The sequence below is a fragment of the Chiloscyllium punctatum genome, chromosome 19 (genome assembly GCF_047496795.1).
Source record: "Chiloscyllium punctatum isolate Juve2018m chromosome 19, sChiPun1.3, whole genome shotgun sequence".
NCBI classification, from domain to species: Eukaryota; Metazoa; Chordata; class Chondrichthyes; order Orectolobiformes; family Hemiscylliidae; genus Chiloscyllium; species Chiloscyllium punctatum.
Window position 1 is genome coordinate 61,642,412 of NC_092757.1, and position 25,548 is coordinate 61,667,959.

General features: G+C 39.6%; 1 protein-coding gene across 2 annotated transcripts in view; it reads left to right on the forward strand.

Moving 5' to 3' along the window:
- The first annotated feature begins 1,625 nt into the window (after window positions 1–1,625).
- Window positions 1,626–25,548, forward strand: part of LOC140491399 (myeloperoxidase-like) — a 49,819-nt gene continuing 25,896 nt past the window's right edge. Inside the window, exons 1-8 of one of the 2 annotated variants that reach the window (XM_072589518.1) lie at window positions 1,626–1,671; window positions 6,610–6,683; window positions 11,402–11,489; window positions 14,606–14,781; window positions 17,257–17,389; window positions 22,351–22,480; window positions 23,846–24,052; window positions 25,057–25,411. In XM_072589518.1, coding sequence (XP_072445619.1) covers window positions 6,611–6,683; window positions 11,402–11,489; window positions 14,606–14,781; window positions 17,257–17,389; window positions 22,351–22,480; window positions 23,846–24,052; window positions 25,057–25,411 — 1,162 coding nt within the window. In that variant the 5' untranslated portion in view covers window positions 1,626–1,671; window position 6,610. Of the gene's footprint in view, window positions 1,672–6,031; window positions 6,097–6,609; window positions 6,684–11,401; window positions 11,490–14,605; window positions 14,782–17,256; window positions 17,390–22,350; window positions 22,481–23,845; window positions 24,053–25,056; window positions 25,412–25,548 lie in introns of those variants that run through there. The other variant, XM_072589517.1, reaches the window with a different exon arrangement.

Below are 25,548 nucleotides of genomic sequence, written 5' to 3' on the forward strand. Positions count from 1 at the left end.
AATGTATTAGGATCCCAGGAATTCGAGATTCCTCAGGTCTGTGATCTCTACAGTGTCTGGTTCCACATGCAATGTGACTTCCCTTGAAAACATTTCATGCTAGAAGCCCTTGCAGCTATCTCCTTCACACGTTGATATATTTACTGCATCCATTCCTGGTCTGGTCACAGCTGATTCCCTTCACATCAAGCTCATTCAAATTCCAGCGAGACGGAAGCCGATAGTGAGCACTCATCAGCGATTACATTCAATCTCTGCCTCATTTTGTGATGACCTGCTTAACATCCCGATTCCCCTTCCCTATCACTGTTCTCATGAACCTTATAGGCTTCTCTCATGCCAAGTCCTCACCATCCTGTCTACATGACACTCCATCTCCTCACCTTTCTTCAGCTCAGCCTTTAGCATACATGATGACCATAATCTGTTCCCCTACTTGAAGCCAGGCTAATCTGAACTGTTGTTGATCACCCAACTCCTGTATGACCCCACCCCCTCCCTCTCTATGCTTTGCCACTTCACCTCTTCCAAATATTGTTGCCTCATTTCACAACTGTGATTTCCTCTTCCAACCTGCATTCCCCACTCTCTACAAATAAGTTTCCAAGTCTCCTTTCTGCCACAGTGGCTCACAATTGACTGGCATGCACCTCTGTAGATCTAACTCAGAACTACTCCCCCAGTACTTTGGGACATGGCTGCTCACTTGCTCCACATACAGTGCGTTTGGCATGAAAACTGCTAGCACATGGAAAACATGGCACTAATGTATCACACAAGATGTGTGCTGTCTTGACTGAGGACTGCTGACTAGCAGACATTCTACTTGGCTGTGAAACTGTGTAATTCATGGATGAGAAGGTAATGGATGGATGCTATGAGTATGCAGGTAGGTGCTAAGTGACCAAATGCTAAGAGAGCAACAGAAAAGCCCTAAGAAGCAGCCTGGTCCAGTTTGTGAGCTGAGTGCTTGTCCCTACACATGGTATCCCTGCTACAGCCTTTAAGGGAAAGCTGCCTGTCCGGTCTGTAATGTGAGTGTGCAGCTCTTAAACATGTCAGTGGATTAGATGATGGCTGAGAGGGATTGAGAAATGTGGGATATCATTGCCAAAGTAGAAGCTCGTCACAGCCAGTGGCAAGCTGAATTTGTCAGGTATGTGCTCTGATTTCCATGTTGAATTTTCTCAACAAGTGTCTTATCTGATGTGTTTGGTTAGATAGAAAGCTGAATATTAATGAGTCAAAATTACTGAAGTGTTTAACAATCTTTAATCCCAATGAACTGCCAACTTGTCACTGCCTAGCAATTACTTCATCTCACCACTCTGCAAATGTATCAGAGATGGAAGAAGTTGCTGCTGACATCAAGATGAGCTGAATTAAATTGCTTATACAATTCTGCCATTAATCTCGCCATAGTCCATGTTCGTTCATACGTTTAATAGAATCTTATACCTCCCATTTCTTAATTCCTTTCTGTTACACTTCATCTGATACATTCATTCCCCATTAACTCAGTTGCACAATTAGCTTCAATTAACTTCCCCTTAGACTTATCACATAATCTTTCCTCCACAAATAAAATGAAGGTTAAGGGCCACGTTTAATGCATTTCTCTCACTTTCATTCTGGGCAGAAGATTGCAGAAGCTGGCAGGGGCTCAAAAAGGTAGGCAACGTCCTAGACAATAATATCATTTCAGAAAAAGTAACTCTGTTTTACTCCACAGATGCTACCTGACCTGCTACAAATGTTTTCAAAGCAGTCTGTTTTTATTTAAGGCTGTGATAATGTGCGGTCATAGTGAAACTCAAACTGGACATAGAGTGAAATTACATTTGATGAGTAAGTGCCATTTGATAAAATTGTCAACAAAGAAGTCAAGCCACCATCATTTTGCTAATGATTGACTGTTGGCTCATGGGGTGGTTTGGATTTGTGCTGCTTCTTGTGTACAGGATATACCTGGAAAATTTTTCACATTTACAGGTCAATGTCATTATTGTAGCTATACTGGAAGAGTTTGGCTCGAAGCATGGCTACACTAGCACACAAGGCTTTTGCGATATGTCTAGGATATGATCAGGATCCATAGTCTATGTTTTGTCCAGTGCAGTCAGCCACTTAATACTGTGTACACTAAATTGAATTAGCTTCTGTATGACAGAGATCTCAGAAAAAACCTGGAATAGATGATTTACTCAGAACTGCAGGCTGAGGATGGTTTGAAACACTTCAGTGTAGTCTTTTGTATTCTTGTGTTGGATTCCACCATCATTGAGATGCAGATGTTCCAGAATACTTTGTTTAATTGTCCTAATGAATTGAAAGCATTCTTCAGTTGCTCTTGAACATAATACTTCACTCAATTTATGCATCTTAGTTCTGTGTAAACCACTTTAGTGCCTTTGTTTCAATTTGAACCTTTAACAAGCAGTGCAGTGCTTCAAATTTTGATTTGTTTTTCATGTCTAATGCAACTTAAACTTCCCACACCTGCTATAAAAATGTGATTGTTAATTAAAAATGACTTAAAAAGGAATAGTACAACTCGTATATCAACATATGATCCAGTCTATGCTGAAGTTATCCAATTTGGTTACATCTGTTGTTGTGCCAAGAAGATACTGAGTAGTTAACTGAAATGAACAATCAGAGGCATGACACCTGTAGATTTTAAACACCTTTAGTGGAATCTTAGAGGAATCTGAGTGATACAGTGTAGGCTATGGTGAAATATGTGCAGAATTGCATTAGAAGTAATGTGAGGTTAATCTCAACATCATCTCATCCCAACTTACCTGGTTTTCACAAGTGCCATGGTGAGATTCTTACCTGATAACGGTGAGTTGCCAATTAACAGTGATTGACTTTCTTCATTCCTGATGAAGAGCTTATGTTTGAAGCATCGATTCTCCTGCACCTCGGATGCTGCCTGACCGCTGTGCTTTTCCAGCAACACACTCTTCGACAGTGATTGACACTTGTCAAGACCCTTGTTAATAGCATAATTTGCCTAGTTAACAACAAACACCAAGAGTGCTGGACAAACTCAGTAGCTCTGGCTGCATCTGTGGAGAGAGAAACAGAGTTAATGTTTTAAGTCTGATATGTCTCTTTGTTTGGAATTCTGAAAATGAGACATACCAGACTCAAAATGCTAACTCCGTTTGTCTCTCGACAGATGCTAATCCTATTGCTGAGTTACTCTGGCGTTCTCAGTGACTGTTTCAGATTCCAGCATGTTTCTCTTGCCTCATTAATATTTCAATTGCAATTTTACCAAACACTCCCCAACAAATTATCTCCGGGGAAAATCTGACATGGAAACCAGAGCACGTATTTGCTGGATCCAGATTTCCACCTCCTCCAAATAATCTCCCTTTGTCCACAAACTGCAGAGCAGGGAATGATCTAAGAGCACCAGCAGCAAATACCTTTCCACCATGGACATTAGCATCTGACAATCAGGGAAGCATAACCAACTTTCCTGGCATCACTCCAATGCCTTGGAAACAATATTGCCTTTGAACACATGATATGGCCCTGGTAGAGAGGGGAGAAGGTGATTGGCCATCTTTCAGAATGCAAGGGTCTTCACATAGTAGAGACAGAAATGGCCAGGTGGAGATCTCCAACCATGCTGTTCTCATCTAGTGGCATAGCCTCCTGTCACCGTCCTCCAGAATTAGAACGTGTCTCCACTTCACTACCCATTGATCAGAAACTCCAGTTCCCTCTCAGATAGACACAGTGACAGTCTGCTATGTCTCCTCACTGAGCAGGAGAGTTGCCAAATGCTAGCACTCTTCCAGGTGAGCAACAGGCTCTTAAAGTTGGCATGGCCACAGGTGATCAGACGAGATACATTTCATAACCATGGAAAAGCCAATTAACGCAGTGAGCTTGGTCAAATATGGTGAGAAAATCCACTCAGCCTTACAGCGAGAAGGCCTCCATCAATTTGCACTTAGCTAAAAGGATTGAAGATTCAATCCCATACCTCTTTATGAGATATGCTGACTGCATGATATGTAGTTTACTGTCTACATATTACAAATGGTAGCTCTGCTTACACCACATGATCGGGCATAAATTTGAGTTGCTGTTTGTAATACCTTAAAGTGAAGACTGAAGCTTCTGAAAATACAGAGCAGGTCAATTCAATCCTCATCTCAGGATCCAAAACATTGGGATTATTGCTATCTCTCCAGCAATGCTGCTGATTTAAAATCGGTTCATATAATATTTGTATCCTTTTCGATTCGCCTTTTTAAAAACCTTTTGAGTGTTATAGTGCCTCGTGGTGGCTGAGGATGTACTTCCATAAAATATCAGCTTTTGACTTCCTCTTTTTAATGGAAAAGAAACCAAGCCTGCTCATCCTTTCCTGATGGAAATAATCCTGTCGTTCTGGAATCATTACATCACTTTTACATTCTCTCGAATAGCTGCCTATTCTTTTCTAAAATGGCAACAAAACTGTACTCAAAGTTATAGTCTAACAAACTTTATTATTTCAATTTTATCCCTCAAAAAGTAAATTCAACCGAGCGCATTTTATTGTTGTGGCTTGACTGACCTGTGTCACAGCTTTCAGTCATCAATGCATTTGCATTCCCAGATCCTTTGGTTCTTTGATCATATTTAGGTCCTTACTTTCCAAATAAAATGCGTGCTCCTTATTTTTCTTGCCAAAATGTAGTAGTTGACTCCTGTTGATGTAGTTTTTGTTATAAAGTAGGGTAATTGGGAGCTCAGTAGGAAGGAGTATCAAGAAAGATGAAAAGAAAAGGAAATGTTAAAGGGAAAGCTCTGATTCAAAGATGGTTACAATGGGAGGTGGATTCTTATATCATCTTAAAATCCACAGATTTGTTTGACCTTTAGACCTTTAATGTTGGGTTTTCCTATTGCTTCAGAAGATGAATGTTCTGCAAGGAGACCAATTGCTCACCATCAATGTAAATGTAATTTCATTTGTGGTATAAGCCAAACCTGAATTTGCGGATCAAATTGCAAAATGTTACATTAAAAAGTCATTGTTGAACACTTGGGTGAAGGGGCTGCCTTTATGGAGTGCTTGTGTGTCCTATTGTGAAATGACTGGGATCCCCTTAAATGATGCATGATTAATAACAGGTACTTTTCCATTTAAATCAGTTTTCAATCATGTTTTGTTTTAAACCCCATGTAGTGGGGTCCAACCTGGAGCAAAGGGGCTTTCAGAATGTCTTTGCATCAGTTTGAATGTTTTATAGCGCAGGTTCCCATGGTCAGTTGAATACATATAGGATACTCCATGTATTGCATTTTATTGAAGCTGGGTTCAGATGAGCATACCTCTGCTATGCAGTATGCAGTGTCTTGCATAAACTTCAACATTGGAACTTTCTCTGACATTTGATGCTGCAGCTAGATCTTAAGACATCAAGAGAGGAAAGTATCTAGATTTTTTTCCCGCTGAATGCGGAGCTTGCTGGTGCTATGCAATGGGCAAATTGATCATTCAACATAGTGTCTTTACAGACGATGCTTCCAAGATGTGCTGAATGTTAAATATTCACAGGAGAATGACTCAAAAATGTAAATATGCTCTCAAGTTCAGGCATATCATAGCAGCCTGAAAGTCTTCATATGATTCAAATAATGAACAAGATCAAATATTAGCTAACATGGATAATGTCACTGGATACTAATTTTGATTGTAGCATGGAAGCTTGCAAACCAATAAATCACGCTAAGAAAATGTTGCATAAAGCTAGCTTCAGAGTCTTCACATTCATGGGAATCTTAATCAAAGCTACAAAAGGTGATGATGAAAGGGTTAACAAAAGTTGAAATTCTTAAATTTTGTGCCTTGTTCTGACAATTGAATAATTGGTTCACACCTAAAGTAATAGAATGTGCAAAAATCTGTAATCATCAAATTTCTAAATAGCAAACAAAAATGCAATGACGTTTTACTCTAACTGTTACTTAACTGGATCAACCAGAACTTCAAACTTCCTATGCAAATATTGGGACTACCCAAATGGTTTATAAGATGAAGTATCAGAAACATTCTTGCAGATCAGACCCAGGGATTCCAAGGCAAGTATCAGTCTGACCGCTAATTTCAAATCTTGTAGCTCATGCATGTAAAGTAATTTGGATGTTAAGTATTGAACGGGTAATATTGAGTCAAAATTAATTTTGTTCATTATTTGATCCTTAAGATCTTAACTAAACTGACCTTAAGCGTTTTTAGCTGTCTCTTCACCTTGTGTACAGTTAAGTGGAAATCTTATTCCAATCTATAAGTGACAAAACATGCAAAGTGAATCATGTCTTTGAGTGTTTCATATATGCAACATCTTTATTACATTTATGAGACCTCCTTTTAATTTCATTGGTTACTGATATAACATGAACAAATGTTTAACTCACAATAATCAATAAAATTGTTTATTATTTACTAGCATTTTGCTCTTAATGCAATGGAACCAAATATCAAAATATTACATCTGTATTTCTAGATCACCTTTTTAATCAGCACTTAATTGCTAACATCATCTCTGAATTCCCAACCTAGTTCTTAATTTAATGTTGCTTATCTTCTTTCAGAATGGCACCCTTGTGGTTGTTGGGTGTGTTTCTCACTGGCACTCTCCTGTCTCAGACTGAAGGAGTTATAGAGGGTAAGTGGCTAAACCCAACGAATCTATTCCTTCTCATGTAAACTCACAAGCTATAAGGAACTGAACCTGATTCATGTGGAATGGGTTGCTAGATTTCCTAATGGAAGAAGAGACTAGTGTTCCCCAAATCCATCTCTCTTTGAGAAAGGCACAATAATACAATGTGAGAATTAAAAAGAGATAGCTGAAAAAATTCTTTGCAATAATCATAGAATCATTGAATCCCTACAGTGTGGAAACAAGCCATTTAACCCAACAAGTCCACTCCAGCCCTCCAAAGAGTAGCCCACCCAGACCCATTCCCAGACCCAATTACTCTACATTTCCCCTGACTAATGCAGCTAACATTCACATCCCTGAACACTATGGGCAATTTAGCATGGCCAATTCACCTAATCTACACATCTTTGAATTGTGGGGGAAACCAGAGCACCTGGAGGATACCCACGCAGACATGGGGAGAATGTGTAAACTCCGCACAGACAGTTTCCCGAGGTGAGAATCAAACCTGGGTCCCTAGCACTGTGAGGCAGCAGTGCTAACCCCTGAGACATCAGGCCGCCCCCATATGAAATTAGATGCCATAATAAAAACAAAATATGCCCTTAAAATGGATAAACCTTGAGTATAAACACCAAGTCATTTAGGATGTGGGAAGCCTGATACCCAAAGCTTTGACACCCACTTTTCTTAAATGAAGGCATTTGATAAATTCCATTTTTAGTCAAACTGAGTTAATCTGCACTGTGGATTGTTATTTTCAAATGGAAAGAAAATCATTACAATCTCAATATGGAGAAATCTATTACAACACTGACCTTTAAAAAGGATCTAAATCATTGAATAAGATTTTACCTAATGGAATGTTCATCTGAAGATTGCAATTGTGTTGACTATGAAATAAGAGTCTTTTGAAACTTTTGATTTAGACTATAATCTACAGAAAAGATTTACTGAAGTTGCAGGTTTGAGGTTTCTGAGAATTAATTACAAATAAATTGAGTTGAAAATTAGCAATGAGAAGGGAAATATTTCTAGCTTCTGACATGATGTACATGACAGTATGAGGGATGTAGCAGATTTCAAACTGTTTAATCATGCCACAGTTTGCAAATTACACCACATTGAAAATATTGAAAAATGATATCAATGTTTGATAACCTTTGCAAATCTTTTTGAATTAAGACAATTAGTTGAGAAATAGTGGAATTCAACAAGAAATGTAAGATAACAAGTTTACACTGAAGTAAGATCAGGATCCAGGAAAGGACAGGAGCAGGGGAAGGGTATGTTGGTTCAGGGTGATGTCAAGGAGCGGGCTGTGCAGAACAGAGATAATGGGGGAAAGAGGGCTTCCCAGATCCTGGGCTCTTCCTGTTGTCTTTGCCCATCCCTCCCTAGCTCCTAAGCTCTCCTTCTCAATTCAGAGGGTTTCCCATCGAGACCCCTCTCCCTACAACTGAAACTCAGTTCAAAACCTCACACGCTTCCCTGCGCATGTGTAGTAACGCATTTGTGCATGGCGTCCTTATAAGGTCTACACGATGACATCAGTGCGCAGAGCCGCACGTGCCCCCAATGAGCACGCATGCGTAGTTGACTGAAGTTGTCTGTGATGTGGATGTACAGGTGCAGATGTTGGAATGGGATGGACAAAGTTAAAAATCACATAACACCAGGTTATGGTCCAACAGGTTCATTTGGAAGTACTAGCTTTCAGAACACTGCACCTTCATCAAGTAGCTGTGGAGCAGGATCTTAAGACAAAGAATTTAGAGCAAAAGATTACATTGTCATGCAACTGAAACGGTATATTGACCAAACCTAGATTGCTGTTAAGTCTAGGTTTGGTCCATATATCATTTCAGTTGCACGAGACTATAATGTTTTGTTATAAATTCTGTCTTATGATCCTGCTCCACAGCTACCTGATGAAGGTACAGTGCTCCAAAAGCTAGTGCTTCCAAATAAACCTGTTAGACTATAACTTGGTGTTATATGATTTTTACTTTTGAAGTTGTCTGTGTCAGCAAACTCTATGATTTAAATACCTTTAAATATATTGGATACTTCTAGAACATAATGACTGAACATTTTTATATTTTTCTGAAAAATGTAAACTTTTCAATTTGTCTAAATATTTTTAAAACCTTTAAAACATACTTTAAACTTTGAAACGTTCTTATGTCTTTTAACAGGCTTTGAAAGACCTGTCTTCATTTTCAATTGGAGCTTTGAATTGATAATGCCTCTCAGAACTTCAAAGCTAGCAGAAAAATGCTAGCTTCCATCAAATCTGTTCAAGCCCCATCTATCACTCCTTGTCTTGATCTTTGCTGAAACTGTTCATTTCTGATTTAAGCAGCTACCTCCCCTCAACTTCCAACCTACTCTTCAAATGAGCACATTGAAAATCTAGGATTTACAGTCTTTACAAATTGCGGTATCGATCCTAAATTCAGGAATCAATAGGGTATTTTTTTTTTAAATCAACATAAGATAAAGAAAATGTTTCTATGAAGTAATAAGCTGAGATAATCACGCTGGGTGTAGAATTAAATGCCTTCCCATATTGACAGGTTTGGTGGATGGAGGGTAACACCTTCCAGCATCTGCCCCAGTCAAGTCTGGGTGGGATAATTTGAGAACAGCTTTCCTGCCCATTGCCTATTGAAGTACACAAGTTGTCTACTAAAGCCCACTTAAGTCCTTAGCTTCCATTACTGGTATAAATGCCAGAACAGGCAGATATCTCTCAGACTAGGCACCCCCGAAGAGCAAACCTGATTGGGATGTGGGCTGTAGGGCTTGTTCTTTCAGATGCACTCAGTGGCAATGGGAAGACCAGCCAAAAGTGCGTCATGTGCTTCTTGCAAAAACAAATGAAATACAAAAGAGATTCGGAGATTAATGGCATACATATATTGCATTGTTTCTTGGAACCAGTGATACAGGTTGGTTAAAGCCTGTATTTGAGTTACTGTGACATTGGGATACGGGACTGTAGGAGCTTCTGTTAGGAGACGCTCCCATAGAGATGTTTAGATGTTAACTCCTCTCAGTATAACCCTTGAGCCAAGTTATCATTCAACTAATTTGATTGAGAATAACCAGAAGACCTCAGAGGAGTTTTTGAACTAAGAGACTAAAACAAAACATGTCCAGAAAGGAAGGTAGTGAAAAACACAAAAGGTTTGTTCATTTTTAATATCCCTTTTTAAATTCTCAGTTAACACTCATCTTCACTTGCCATCCCTTCCACTGACAGCCTTGTATATAACTGTATAGTGCTGATAGACGCTTAGTGATGAGTGTATTTTGTTTCAAACACTCATTTGAATTCCTCCTAAGTTTACACAAAAAAAACATTGTGGATGCTGGAGATCTGAAATAAAATCAAAGTGCTAGAGAAACTCAGCAACTCTGGCACAACTTTTGAGATGTTCTTGATCAATTCTAAACTTTTTTTCACTTGTTATATTTTTGCATTCAATCCTTTAGAAAGTAAGATTTGCTCTAATAAGATTGGTCTTCATAAATATCCAAAAAGTAGAATCAAAGTAAAATGAACACCATCTTTTTAAAAACCAGTTGGCAACAACTTTGCAAAAGAGAATCTAAAGATTTTAGCCAGTGAGTTTATTTTGCAAATTGCAAAGTTTTTTAAAAATTGATTTGTTGGATTTGTTAAAAGAGAAATGAAACTCCGTGATCATCAAATTCACTTTACCAGTGTGTTTCTATTGGCCATGTGCTCCTCAGTGTGAACATCAAGCTAAGTAAAATTGGTGAAAATGAATGTAACTGATTTACAAAACAGTCTGAGAGGCTCCTTTGGAACCTGTTAAGGAATATCTCAACTTGCAATTTATGTAGCAATTACAAATTGTGGAAATTGTAAGTTGTAAACCATCGTAATTACATTAAAAAATGACAATTCCAGAGCCTTTCTTAAAGTGAAAATACAACCCCCAGTATTTTAGAGCTATCAGCATTTTTTTATACATCTGTTGTATTCATTACAATGCTATGTCAATCTGTTTCTGCCATTTAAGCATTGTGAGATCATGTTTTGACATATTCAATTTCAGTATTTAATTAAAAAGAGAATGTCTTGAAAGTGCTGTGCGTGATTTCTGTGTCATACCTCAAATACCTGTCACTTGGTTGAAAACAATCTTTTCTAGATTCTTGTTATCACTGCAGGCAGGGTACTCCACTCCAGATTGGTTTATTCAGCTTTTCCAAGTAATCTATGCTCAAAATTGAACCAATAAAAATGTAGCAATGCCCCAATTGCTGTCATAGCTGAGAAAATAGCTTATGGATACTACTGGAACAAATTGTAAGTTTGCTACTGGGAAGACACTCAATAAATAGAAAGTAACAATAACAGTTTAAATTGGAGCTACATTGGCAACATGTCGGGTCAGATGCTGTCACAGCTGAGTCGAGTTATCTTGGTCCTCTACTGCATTTCTGAGCCTCCACACAGTAATAGTTTATTGCTTCAAAGCATGCTAATTGATACGTTTATTGCAATGAAGCACTTGCATCAATTAAACCTGAAAGCAGTCACTCTTGCAATTCTCTGTCACACTTTCAACAAGATGTTTTTTATTCAATTGACAAAATTAGCAAACGGCACATCAAATCACTCCCCAACTTTCTCAAGGTGATGACCTGTTTGGCTCAGAACTGCGTTGTTATTGTTATAGATGTTGCCCTAGGCAGTCCGTTTGTGGAAAGTGCTGTGCGTGAAGCCATAGAACTTGTGGACAAGGCCTACAAAATGTCCAGAGACCAGTAAGTAATTATTTCATATCCATTTACATGAGATGTCCAAATTTTAATATGAACCTTCTCATTGTTTATTCAATTCTGGGGATCAGAACATTTTGGTGCTGCAATGATCAAACACCTTTTGTGTTAAGGGTTTAAATTTGGATTTGGAAATTAATTGTGATCATAGGAGAACATTCTTGCTTGATGTGTTGTGGCACAGAAAAAAAAAGTAATGAACCAGCAAGTTAAGAGGAAAGGCTAAGGAAGGACATTTTTCTCTGTAAATTAATTTTGGAAGTGGCTTGAGTGAAATATTAAATGTGAATGTGAAACATGTGACTATGAGGTATATTTTTGATGAAATACATACTTTGCATTTATATGGTTTTAGGAGTATCAAAATAGTGTGCAACTACTAATTGTTTTAACTTTCAAGTGCTACTGCTATTACACAGGGAAACATCAGAATCAACTTGTCCATAACATGAACTCTCAAACCCCAGCATGAACACATATGAAATAGGAGCAGGAATGGACTTTTCAGTTACTGGAACCTGGTCCATCTTTCAGTTGGATCATGACTGATCTGACTGTAGCTTTAACTCCATTTTCTTGTCTGCCCTTCATAGCCTTTGACTCCTTTATCAATTAAAAATCTATTCAATCAGCTTTGAATATATTCAACAGTCTAGTCCCCACTGCTCGTATGGGTAGAGAATTCCCAGGATCTTAGAGAAAAGAAATTTCTCTTGATCTCCATCTTAATTTTTTAAACTGAGCCCCTAGTTGTTGATTTGTCCATAAGATCTACCATCAGATCAGACTCTACCTTGTCCAGCCCTCTCATAATCCTACACATTTCAATAAGATTACTCTCATTCTTCTAAATTGAAAGACTTGGCATGACTTGGTCAACCACTCCTTTTAAGAGAGACCCTTCTAAAGCAAGTGTAACTCTCCTGAGGCAAGGCAACTAAAACGACACAATCAATTGAAGTGTGGACTCACCAATACCATGCACAATTGTAGCAAGACTATCCCACTTTTATACTCAATTCCTCTTGCAATAAAGGCCAATATTCTGTTTGCTTTCATAACCACTTGCTGTTTTTTTGATTCATAAACAAGGATATTGAGATACTGCTAACTTTTAGCATTTTGTAGTCCTCCCCTATTTAAATAATATTGTGTTTTTCCATTATTTCTGCTGGAATGGACAGCTATTTCATCAACCACCACCACTCCACCCGAGTATACTCACATCTGCCCATTTTCTGCCCAGTCACTTAAACTATCTATGTTCCTTTGAAGACCCTTTTTACCCTCTTCACAAATTTATTTCCTACCTATCTTCATGTTATTAACAAATTTGGCTACAATTCTGCTGGCCCTTTCACCTAAGTTATTATTCATAAATAGTTCATGCTTCAGTACACTGCTAGTTAGAGTTTGCCATCTTTTAAGTAACTCATTTTCCCTAACTGTTTCCTGTCAGTTAGCCAGACTTCTCTCCATACTAATATTTATCTTCAACACAATAAGATCTTATTCTGTACCTTGATAAGCCACCCTATCAAATATCGTTTGGACATCTAAATATTTTACATCACTGGTTCTCCTTTATCCATGCTATATGTTACATCCTCAAAGATCTGTAAAATATTTGTCAAATAAGACTTCCTAAAGATTTTCTAAACAACTTGCTACCCCCTCTTAACAAGGAATATGAGCATTTTCTCAATGACAAATAATACACTAACTGACCACAGTTTCCTGTTTTCTGTTTTAAATTCTTTCTTGATTAGAATTATTACATTATCAGGATATCTAATCTGTTGGCACCTTTTCAGGTTCTAAGGAATTTTAGAAGATTCCAATAAAACAATTACTTCTTGTAAGAACCTAGGATACAGGCCATTTGATCCAGGGAGCCTTGTTTATAATGAGCAATAACAATACACAATAAGCATCTTAACAATAAATGAAAGCTCAGGGAACAACACCTCATTTCTCACTTAGGCACCTTACAACCTCTCAGACTCAATATTGAATACTACAGCTTCAAAGCCTGACCACATGATCTCTGTCTTCCATTTTCTTGCATTCTCTCTCTCTTTCCTCCTCTCCCCACCAATCCTGCAGCATTGTCTTATATATGTTTTGTTTACATTCCTGTCAGTGCAAATAACTCATTTTTCTCCCTTTCACACCTTAACTGATGTGCATTTTAAATTTCTATTTTGCTTTCACCACCATTAGTAACTCTTTTGTCTCCACATCATCTGCCCCCTCCACTTCTGTCAAAAATATAAAAGTCACCATTTTCCATCCCCTTTCAGTTCTAAAGTAGAGTCATACTGGACTCAAATTATTTCTTTATCCACTGATGCTGCCAGTTTTGCTGGATTATCCCAGCATTTTCTGTTTTTGCCTTGTTAATAACGTATCCATTCTACTTCTCCAGTGTTTGTGATTGTGTTAAGTTCCTCTGTTCATTTGTCTCTTGATTTTCTACTGATCTTGAGTTTCTTTTTATGTCTTCAGCTGTGAAAACATTTCAAAGCCTCTTTCATTTACTAATTCAATTTCCTCATTATTACTTTCCTCTAAGAGACCAATGCTGATTTTAGCTAGTTTTTCTCCTTTCAAATGTTTACAGAAGCTTTAACTGTGTGTTTTTATATTTCTTGTTTGTTTCCTCTCAGACTTCAATTTCTCCCACTGATCCTTAAAAATTTCCAACTGACTGACATACCACTAACCTTCATGCTTTTATGTGCCTTTGCTTTCAATTAGATGCAACCATTAACTCCCAAAGTTAACCACAGGTTATGTAATGTTTAGCAGAAGCTGTCTTTCTCAAACTGAATGTGAAATTCTATTATGTTGTGAATACCTTTGCCTAGATAATCCTTTACCAAGAGCTTTATAATTAATCCCATCTCATCACGTTGTTAGTGAAAAAAAAGATAATATATAATGATCAGTGTTGGGAAACTGTAATCAAAAGCGACTGAAACTAGTGTTCTTAAGTAACAAGCTGTTACTTAACACAGTGATATTGTATCCCAGGTTCATCTTTATATATTGACTTCCTGAGAGATGTCTCCATTTAGTCTGAGCTCTTTTATTTCCAGACACAAGGAGAAACTGAGAAAAAGGTCCCTGAGAACAACTGACCTTCTGCGTTTCTTTAAGCAACCTTTGGCAGAAACGAGGAGAGCAGTGCGATCAGCAGAGTACATGGAAACGGCAATGCACCTTATTCAACGCAATGTTCATCGAGTCCACAAGCGGTCCCTGAATGCATCAGGTCAGTTTAGAAGTGTTTCATCCACAGATGAGTGAAACACAAACTGAACCCAACCAGGCTAGTGTGAATGTGACATAAGAAGCAAATATAGAATGTCACAGCACAGAACACTATTTGATCTGCTGTGTCTGTACTGGCTGTCTGAAGCAGCATATTACTTACAGTGACTCCCCTGCCTTCTCCTTGTAAGCCTGCGCAGTTTTATTTTCCAGATAATAATTCAGTTTTCTCTTAAGAGCTTTGATTGAACCTCCCTCACCCTGTTCAGGCACTGCATTCTACATCATAACCATTATCTGTATAAAACTTCTTCCCTCACGTTTCCCTCTTTTGCCTTCTTCTCCTCAACTGCCTGCCTTTCCAGGAGGTGAGAAAGATGCCCCAGATATCTAGGAACCTATCTGTCAGGTGTGAGGGTGGCTGGTAGCTGTATTCCCTCCAATCTGGAGAAATCAGAGGTCTGGATGAAGGCGGCAAGTTGAAGGACTCCGAAAGCTACTCCCTACACTGGCCTCTGACCACTCTCCCCGTGCTACTCACTCCTGAAAGAGGCAAAAAAAAAGTTATGTTGCCAATGGATCCTTGAAAGTTCACTGGCACTCTTTAAGACCCAGAAACTCCTGGCCTTTGGCTGAGGAACTCCCTGGTCAGCTCTGAGCAGTTAATTGAGTGATCCAGTGAACTTTCTCAGTGCAGGGGTCAGTAGATTAATCAGTGCAGAGCTTGCCTGCCCCACAAAGTCTGAAAAAGAGAAAATCATGACTCCCATCAATAAAAACAGGGGTCAATCTACATCTAATTAAAGAAAAACTACCCAAAAAACTGCAGGCACAAGAAATCTGAAACAAAAACCAAAATTGCTAGAGAAACTCAGCAGATCTGGGAGCATCCATGGAAAGCACAGTCTGATGACTGGACCTGAGACATTAACTCTGCTTTCCCTCCACAGGTGCTGCCAGACTTGCTGAGTTTCTCTGGCAATTTTTTTTGCTTTTGTTTCAATCTAGGTCTCCTGTTAGCCACTCTTTCATTGGTTGAGTAATCAAAAAACCCAGGCTAATACTCTGGGACAAGGGTCCACATCCCAGCACAGTGCTGATGATGTTTAAATTCAAGTAAAATAAAGACACAGAACATAGATCTGATTATAGGAATCATGAGAATTAAATTATCATGTGTTATAATGTTAAAAATCCATCTGGTTCACTAGTGTCCTTTCATGAGCAAAAAATCTACCATCCTTTCATGGCTATGGTTCTGTGTCTCTCCAGTGGTGTCATTAATTCTGAACTGCCCTCTGAGATGTTCTAGCAGACCATTCACAATCAGGGGCAGACAACAAATGCTGGCTAACAATACCCACATCCAAAAGAAAATAAATCCAAAAAGACTTCCTGATAACCATAACATGCGAGGTGGAATGTAAAAGAAAGTGTTTTGCACTTGCACATGCGAGTCCATTTTTTTTATTTGGATGCTTCCGAAATATTCTCTCATTCCTGGAGCATGTGCTGAGCTCTTCCAGTGTGCAATCCAATCGTGAAGGCTGCACTTATCCCCGCATCAGTTTGATGCCGAGGAACCAGGTGGAGACTCTCCATTGCTTTTCGCTTTCGGAAATGGTGGGATTCCGGCTGCAGTATAAAGGAAAATATTGATGTGATCAGTAAATGGATGATGCCAGTGCTTAGAGTCACCTCACTGATCAAAATAGGTGTCTCGAAATGGTTCACATATGCCGCCTCACCTATTTAAAGAAACCTGGAGGAAACACTTGCTGTATTTGGCAATCCAACCGACTTATTTCATTCAACCCCATTCCATGATCGCTAAGAGTTTGCAACAATATTAGAAACTGAGTCATGCGAGAATAGGTTCCATTCCCAAAAACACGATCAGCCTGGGACAGTGTAGACTCAGGCCAGGGAGTGAATGATACAAGTCAGAAGATCACTAGTGACTGGCTTCAGTCCAACTAGCAGTTTCCTGCATGCTGTCTGACCACAGGGAAGACATTCCATTTTTTACTGATATATTCAGTTCAAGACCCTGTTTCATCTACTGAGTATTACAACTCATCTCCAGCACATTTGAAGGTAGGTTGGGGAGAATCTCCCAGGAAAATCTGTCCCAGGATTTCAGATTCCTGCTCTGGTACTTTCCTGGCTCTAACCTGCAGCTGTTGTCCAATGTGAGAGACCGTCACTTACAAGATCTGCCTGGAAGCAGCCGTGAATTTCTCACGCAGGCTGTGTGGAATAAAGTCAAAGTTGGCAGTGGCACACAACAGCAGGTCATATACTACAATTCAAACCTACAATCACAGAACCTGGACTGGTGCAACCATTTGTACTCACCAACAAAGCACAAAGTACTACTGGTAACGGAAAATCAGATTGTTGTTTAACTGCTACACTTTTAGTGTGTGGATTTCTCAGAGATCAGAACTGGTTAACGACTGTGTGTTTCCTCCAGATTTATTAACAGCGGCTGACCTGGATACCATTGCACGTGTCACAGGCTGTCTGGCCATACGTCAACCTCCGATATGTAAATACGACTGTTTTTCAGACCGATACAGGACTTTCACCTCTGTGTGCAACAACAGGTAGGAACTGATGCTACAGGTGACCACTATCCATTGCGGTGATTGAGTGCTAAGCAAATACAGCCATTGATTAAATGTTTTAATCTTCATCTTAATTAACATCTACTCATGATAAACACTAGACCATGTCTTCAGAAGCATTTATATCATTGTAATACAAACAGAAAATGCTGGTGCTGCAGGCAACATTGTGGAAAAAAAATGTGACCTTTCTTCAGAGCCATTTATAATCACATTGATGCAGGGGACTTTTCAATGCTGACAACAGTCTTAATTGAAGAGTGAGAGATAGAACAGGAGAAGGTCTGGAAACCAAGATGAATTGTAAAGATTTCACAAAGCCAGAGGTTTTTTCTGTAATAATAGATACCTGTTACTTTGGATAGATGTACATTGGGGGAGTGAAGCTTTTCCTACTGAGGTATTTCTGGGCATTTTCTATTTTCAGGGTAGGTGTGAACTTGTTGGGCCGAAGGGCCTGATTCCACTGTAGGGAATCTAAAATCACACAAAGTGTAGATTGGCCCCTGAACCATACAAAAAGTTGTAACTTTATAAATTGCACGGGCCCCTTGTCTGTTGAATCCTCCAGAACCTTGTAACATCTCCATCAGCAATTTAGTTGTAAATTTTTCACTGGTTTGTCAGAACCCTTCTAATTTCAAAGTAACATCTAGTTTGTGTTCACTATAGTTATACTTCCGTTAAACCATTGTAATTGACAGATGAATTTTTGAGTTTATTTTAATTCTTTCATGGATTGTGGGCATCATTGGTTGGGCCAGCATTTCCTGTGCATTTATAGCCACACTTGAGGAGACAATGGTGAGTTGTCTTCTTGAAACACAGCATTCCTTTTGACATCGTAAAATGCTGTTAGAGAAGGAGTTCCAGGATTTTGTCCTAATGACGCTGAAGAACTGTGTCGTATTTCCCAGTCAGGATGGTGAATGCCTTGGAGGGGAACATCCAGGTGGTAGTGTTCCCATTTATCTGTTCCCTGTATTCTTCTAGATGGAAGTGATTGTGAATTTGGAAACTGATGTGTGAAATAACTCCAGATGTTGGTATCCCATCACAAACTCAGTCTTTGTTGACACCTGGAAAGTCCTTGACACTGGTCCAGCTCCCTCAGAACCAGCTGTCAGAGTGTCAGAATGTCTGATACTCCTCTTTTAATCTGTCGGCCAGGGCTCCCTCATTGGACCAGATTCACAGCCCTAATCAAGGAACTCATATTCTATGATGTCCACCTAGCTGATCTCGTTACAATCACTACACTCTGTATGGGTCTTTGGTGAACCTCTGCACTGCACTTTGTAAATGGTGCACATTGCTGCTACTGAGAATTGGTGATAGAGGGATTCGATGGTTCTGGATGTGGTGCCAGACAACTGGTTTATTTTATCCTGAATGGTATCAAGCTTCTTAATTGACGTTGGAGCTGCACTCATCCAGGCAAGTAGAAAATATCCCATCACACTCCTGGCTTGTGCCTTGTCGATGCAGGACTGGCACTGGGCAGTCAGAAGTGAATTGCTCGCTGAAGGATTTCCAGCCTCTGACCTACTCTTGTAGCCACAGTACCTGTGTGGCAAGTCCAGGTCAGTTTCTGATCAAAGGTAACCAACAGGATATTGGGGATTCAGTGATGGTAATGCAGGAGCTGAGTGATCCTGGTGGAAGACGAATAGGGTGTAAGTGAGCTGATTATTGCTGTGATGCTGTTGATTGTTAGCATTGTTGATTACACCTTTCATCATTTTACTAATGATCAAGAGTAGATCGATGAGGCAGTAATTAACTAGCTTGGTCTGTCAAGCCTTTTGTGTACAGGACATATCTGGGCCAATTGGAAGAAAGTGAGGACTGCAAATGTTGGAGATCAGAGTCAAAAGAGTGTGATGCTGGAAAAGCTCAGCAGGTCAGGCAGCATCCAAGGAGCAGGAGAGTCGACATTTTTTGCATAAGCTCCTGATGAAAAGCTTACGCTCGAAACATCGACTCTCCTGCTCCTCGGAGTTGCCTGACCTGCTGTGCTTTTCCAGCAACACGCTCACGATATCTGGGCCAATTTTCCACATTATCGGGGAGATACTATTGTCGGAGCGTTATTGGAACAGTTTAGCTTGGGGTGCGCAAGTACTAGAGCATATGTCCTCACTCATATTGCTGGAATGTTGTCAGGGTACATAGCCTTTGCAGTATCCAGTTCTCCTGATCATCCCTTGATATCACGTGGAGCGATTTAGATTGGCTGAAGACAGGTTTCTGTGATGCTGAGGAACTCTGGTAGATGCAGGTTTAGATAGGGTAGATCGAGTGAATCCTTAGAAGACTATAAAGGCAGTAGGAGTATACTTAAGAGAGAAATCAGGAGGGCAAAAGAGCAGACATGAGATAGCTTTGGTAAATAGAATTAAGGAATACTGAAAGGGTTTTTACAAATACATTAAGGACAAAAGGGTAACTAGGGAGAGAATAGGGCCCCTCAAAGATCAGCAAGGCGGCCTTTGAGTGGAGCCGTAGAAAATGGGGGAAATACAAAACAAGTATTTTGCATCAGTATTTATTGTGGAAAAGAACATGGAAGATATAGAATGTCGGGAAATAGATGGTGACATCTTGAAAAATATCCATATTACAGAGGAGGAAGTGCTGGATATCTTGGAAAGCATAAAAGTGGATAAATCCCCAGGACCTGATCAGGTGTACCCGAGAACTCTGTGGGAAGCTAAGAAAGTGATTGCTGGGCCTCTTGCTGAGATATTTGTACCATCAATAGTCACAGGTGAGGTGGTGGGACGCTGGAGGTTAGAACATAGAACATAGAAATGTACAGCAGAGTACAGGCACTTTGGCCCATGATGTTGTGCCGAGAATTAATCCTAATGTAAAATAAAATAACTTAACCTACATACCCCTCAATTCACTGCTGTCCATGTGAATATCCAGCAGTCGCTTAAATGTCCCTAATGATCTGCTTCCACCACCACTGCTGGCAACGCATTCTATGCATTCACAACTCTCTGCATAAAGAACCTTCTTTTGATGTCCCCTCCATACCTTTCTCCTAATATCTTAAAACTATGACCCCTCATGCCATTCAACACTGCCTTGGGGAAAAGCTTCTGGCTATTGACTCTAGCCTTTCCTCTCATTATCATGTATACCTCGATCAGGTCACCTCTCTTCCTCCTTCTCTCCAGAGAGAAAAGTCCAAGCTTCGTCAACCTCTCTTCATAAGGCAAGCCCTCCAGTCCAGGCAGCATCCTGGTAAACTTTCTTTGCACCCTCTCCAAACCTTCTGTATTTTTCCTTTAGTAGGGCGACCAGAACTGGACACAATATTCCAAGTGTGGTCTCATCAGGGACTTGTAGAACTGCAACAAAACCTCAAGGCTCTTAAACTCGACCCTTCTGTTAATGAAAGCCAAAACACCATATGTTTTCTTAACAACCCTATCCACTTGGGTGGCAACTCCTGAGGGATCTATGTACTTGAACACCCAGATCCCTCTGTCCCTTCCCACTGCCAAGAATCCTGTCTTTAATCCTATATTCAGCACTCGAGGTCAACCTTCCAAAATGCATCACTTTGAATTTATCCAGGTTGAACTCCATCTGCCATTTCTCAGCCCAGCTCTGCATCCTGTCTATGTCGTGCTGCAGCCTGCAATAGCCCTCGATACTATCGACGGCACCTCCAACCTTTGTGTCATATGCAAATTTACTAACCCACCCCTCAACCTCCTCATCCAAGTCATTTATAAAAACTACAAAGAGCAGAGCTGTGTCCACTATTTTTTGACTTTTACATAAATAATTTGGATGTGAGCACAAGAGATATAGTTAGTAAATTTGCAGATTACACCAAAATTGGAGGTGCAATGTATACAGCGAGGAAGGTTACCTCAGCTTAAAACAGGATCTTGATCAGATGTGCCAATGGGCTGAGAAGTGGCAGATGAAGTTTAATTCAGAGGTGCTGCATTTTAGCAGGACTTATACACTTAATGGTAAGGTCCTCGAGAGTGTTGCTGAACAAAGAGACCTTGGAGTGCAGGTTCATAGCTCCTTGAAAGTGGAGTCACAGGTAGGTAGGATTGTGAAGAAGGCATTTGATATGCTTTCGTTTATTGGTCAGAGTACTGAGTACAGGAGTTGGGAGGTCATGTTGCGGCTGTATAGGAAGTTGGTTAGGCCACTGTTGGAATACTGCGTGCAATTCTGGTCTCCTTCCTCTTGGAAATATGTTGTGAAATCTGAAAGGGTTCAGAAAAGATTTAGAAGGATGTTGCCAGGGTTGGAGGATTTGAGCTACAGGGAGAGACTGAACAGGTTGGGGCTGTTTTCCCTGGAGTGTCAGAGGCTGAGACTCCAGGGAAACCTTATAGAGGTTTACAAATTCAACTGGGGCATGGATAGGATAAATAGACAAAGTATTTTCCCTGGGGTCAGGGAGTCCAGAACTAGAGGGCATAGGTTTAGGGTGAGAGGGGAAAGATATAAAAGGGACGTAAGGGAAACAGAGGGTGGTACATGTATGGAATGAACTGCCAGAGGAATAGTGGAGGCTGGTACAATTGCAACATTTAAAAGCCATCTGGGTGGGTATATGAATAGGAAGGGTTTGGATGGATATGGGCCAGGTGCTGGCAGGTGGGACTAGATTGGGGCCGGGATATCTGGTCGGCGTGGATGGGTTGGACGAAAGGGTCTGTTTCCATGCTGTACATCTCTATAACCTTATGACTCTATGCCTGGAAATCAAGTTTACACTGACATCTACTGGCTTCATTCTCACAAGAATATCTGTGAGCCTAAATTTAAATGCTTTTATTATTCATCCTTCAGTTGTAGAAACATTACTTGTATGAGTTTCATTTAGAGTGGGTTCTATTTTTGGATTGGGTACATTGATGAAAAGAAGTTTAACATTTTGTTTTCCTGACTTCCAGGAGGAAGCCTCGCCTGGGATCATCCAACATTGCACTCACCCGATGGCTCCCAGCTCGCTATGAAGATGGGTTTTCACTTCCACTGGGCTGGACTCCAATCAGGCTGCATTTTGGATTCCGGCTGCCACTGGTAATTGTTTGCAAATCAGGCAAAAATAAATCAAAATCTCTATGCTATCCATAAAAGAGCTGTCTGTTTGCGGTCACCAGTAATATACTAGCATCATACTTGGGGCAGGTAATGAGGTGTGCTAGTGTAGTGTCCCTTCTTCATGACCCCAGCTGATATTATTACTGAACAATTTAGATCATGGATAGATTATATTTTATTTTCTTTATATATAACAAGGTGGTCTGTCACTGAACCATGGACCTACAATTTTGAAGATTTGGTTTTAATAATAATTTATTAATCAAGACAAAAGAAGATCAAACCGAATAGACAAAACTATTTTCACATGATACAAACTATAAGATTTCAAAACACTCAGTAACATACAATCCCATTTATTCCAACATCACCCCTCAAACACCAGAAAGAACCTATTCTCTGTCACCTTTATGGATTGACCTAATTTTTCCTTCAACTCCCAGTCCTAAAAGTTGGATAGCCTCTTCTTTGAGTGTTCACCTGATTGAGCTTTGACTCTCCTGGCTTCAAATAATCACTTCAGGGTCTAACTAAATACTTCTGGTGTGGAGTTTTCAAACTGCTTACACTGAGGTAACTTGTACCTTAACCACTCTAAACCATGTTCTCTCTTCAGGGGAAACTGTTTTACACATCTAATTCCTAGTGTGACTTCTTCAAACTGAAACCAAAAAGCAACATTTTTGTTTCCAAATGACACATGTTTCCTCTAAACAAAAAAGAAACCCTTTTCAGGTCCTTCTGACTGAAATTCTAAGGCATTTCATTCTTTACCTTGTCCACTGGTCCACTGTGAACACATTCCAGGAAATGTATCCTCATACTTTTAAAACAGCAAGGGCTCCGAAAACCCCACAAATCTGAAGCCTGGAGCAAATTATATTAAAATGCATATAAATCACACACATTACACCCTACTGCACCTAGAGTTAACCTGTCAGACAGGATGAAATTCACTTTTACCCTTTCAGTGTTCAATGCTATTTTATGAGTTCTCTTTGCAACAGTGCAACACTGTCTTAGTGGGTGTGGACACAAAACACAACTGACTCTTTAATGCAGTAATAACTGAATAGACATTTGCAGTATCATTGGAAAGACCACAATGCAATGGTGTATTAAATGGTCCACTGGTTGGACAAGATAAAAAGAAAATCCCAGTCTGCTATTGAATGTCTCTAGCTTGGCATGTTCTTTGTGTTCTCAGGGGTTTCAGTCTTTATTAATGTTTTCTTAGTTGGGAACGTGTTGTAGAAGAGCAGATGAGAGGACAGTAGATGTTTTAATTGATGGATGAGCCTTGACATGATTTCATGTGATGAATGCTTTCCATTTTTCCTCCAGGTTCGACAAGTGTCAAATGTTATCCTGAGAACAGCCAATAAAGATGTGGTCTCAGATTTAACAAGAAGTCATTTTTTTATGCAATGGGGTCAGTGGATTGATCACGACATGAGTTTAAGCCCTTTTAGTGGCAGCCTCCAGACCTTCAATGATGGCATCAATTGTGACCGAACTTGTATTCAGCAAAGTCCTTGTTTCCCAATTCAGGTTAGACCTCTATTCTACTCCTGAAATTCTTTGTATAGCATATGATCTTTTCCCTTCCTTGCATCCTTGATCCAAGCATTTTCCATCGGCTCACCAGTGAAATTAAGAGTATTCAAATGTTTCCTGGAGATCCAGTTCAAAATTCTTAACGATACCTTCTGACCTGGTTTGACCAACAGTCTTTACTCATAATAGATCATGAGAGATGGAACTGAATTCTTCTATAGTAATTGAAATATTGACTAAGGTGGAATAGGGAGTAGAGTGAGGAACCATATGGCATCTGATCGATGAATTATTGAGAAAAATTGAGACCAGTAGAAGATAGATCTGTTATTATGCTCTGGAGCTATAGTGTCAAATTACCTATTGCGGTTAAAAAGAAATGGAACATGGGATTTCTGTAATACAGACTTGCTGTGTCTTTTTTTGGTTGTGTTCTTAGAATCTTCATTTGCACTCTCCTTCAACACTCTCCACTAAATCAACAAGAAGTCAATGTCTGGAGTCAAATCCAATGATTTCATCAATGAATTTTTATAGTTAATGTACTTTATTCTTTGCGCTATAGTGTTTTGAATTGTGTCTATCCTTGATTATGTATTTGTAACTTATCACAGCTATTCTTTGTTAAGACATTCTTGCCAAATGATTAAATTTGTGCTTTTAAAAACATGTATTTATTCATTGCCTATGCATAGTTCCTATTCTGCACTGACCTGCATTATTTTATGGTGTTATACTCTCATTAAAATCAACCAACTATTGCTTATTCTTTTAATTTATCTGTTCTGAACCTATTTGCCTATCTTTTGTAAGCTTCCTGACTATGTGCGTTGGTGTCACCAGGCAATATTTAACAATTGCTGAAGTCAACTGCTCCATGTTATTTATTCTGTGAACAACAGAATGCAGAACAATTCCTTGTGGAATTGTCCCAGTCACTGACTGCAGACAGAGCCTCTTTCACATTGATCTAAAGTGTTCTTGATCTTTCCTGACAGATCCCTCGAGGTGACACAAGAATCAAGAACACAACTCAATGCTTGCCGTTCTTCCGGTCAGCTCCTGCGTGTGGCAGCGGTGAGCTGGGCTCATTGTTTGGAGATGTCAACACTCGGCAGCAGATCAATGCACTTACTGCTTTCATTGATGTGAATGAGGTCTATGGCAGCACAGACTGTTTGGCCAACAAACTCAGAAACCTCACTAATGAACTTGGCCTGTTGGCTGTCAATGAGAAATACTCTGACAATGGACGAGAATATTTACCATTTAACACCATTTCAAGCAACCTCTGTGGAAGTATGGGGGAAAGTTGTTTAACCAGTGAAAATTCAACTCCATGTTTTTTGGCTGGTGAGTAATAGCTGGATTAAGAACTCCTGTCTCAAGTCACTTTTGTACGGCTCATTCTTTTTACATGCAGTGCTCCAGCCTTACAATCGTTTAACATGCATCACAGGAATTTACTGTACATAGAAAGAAAAGTGTTA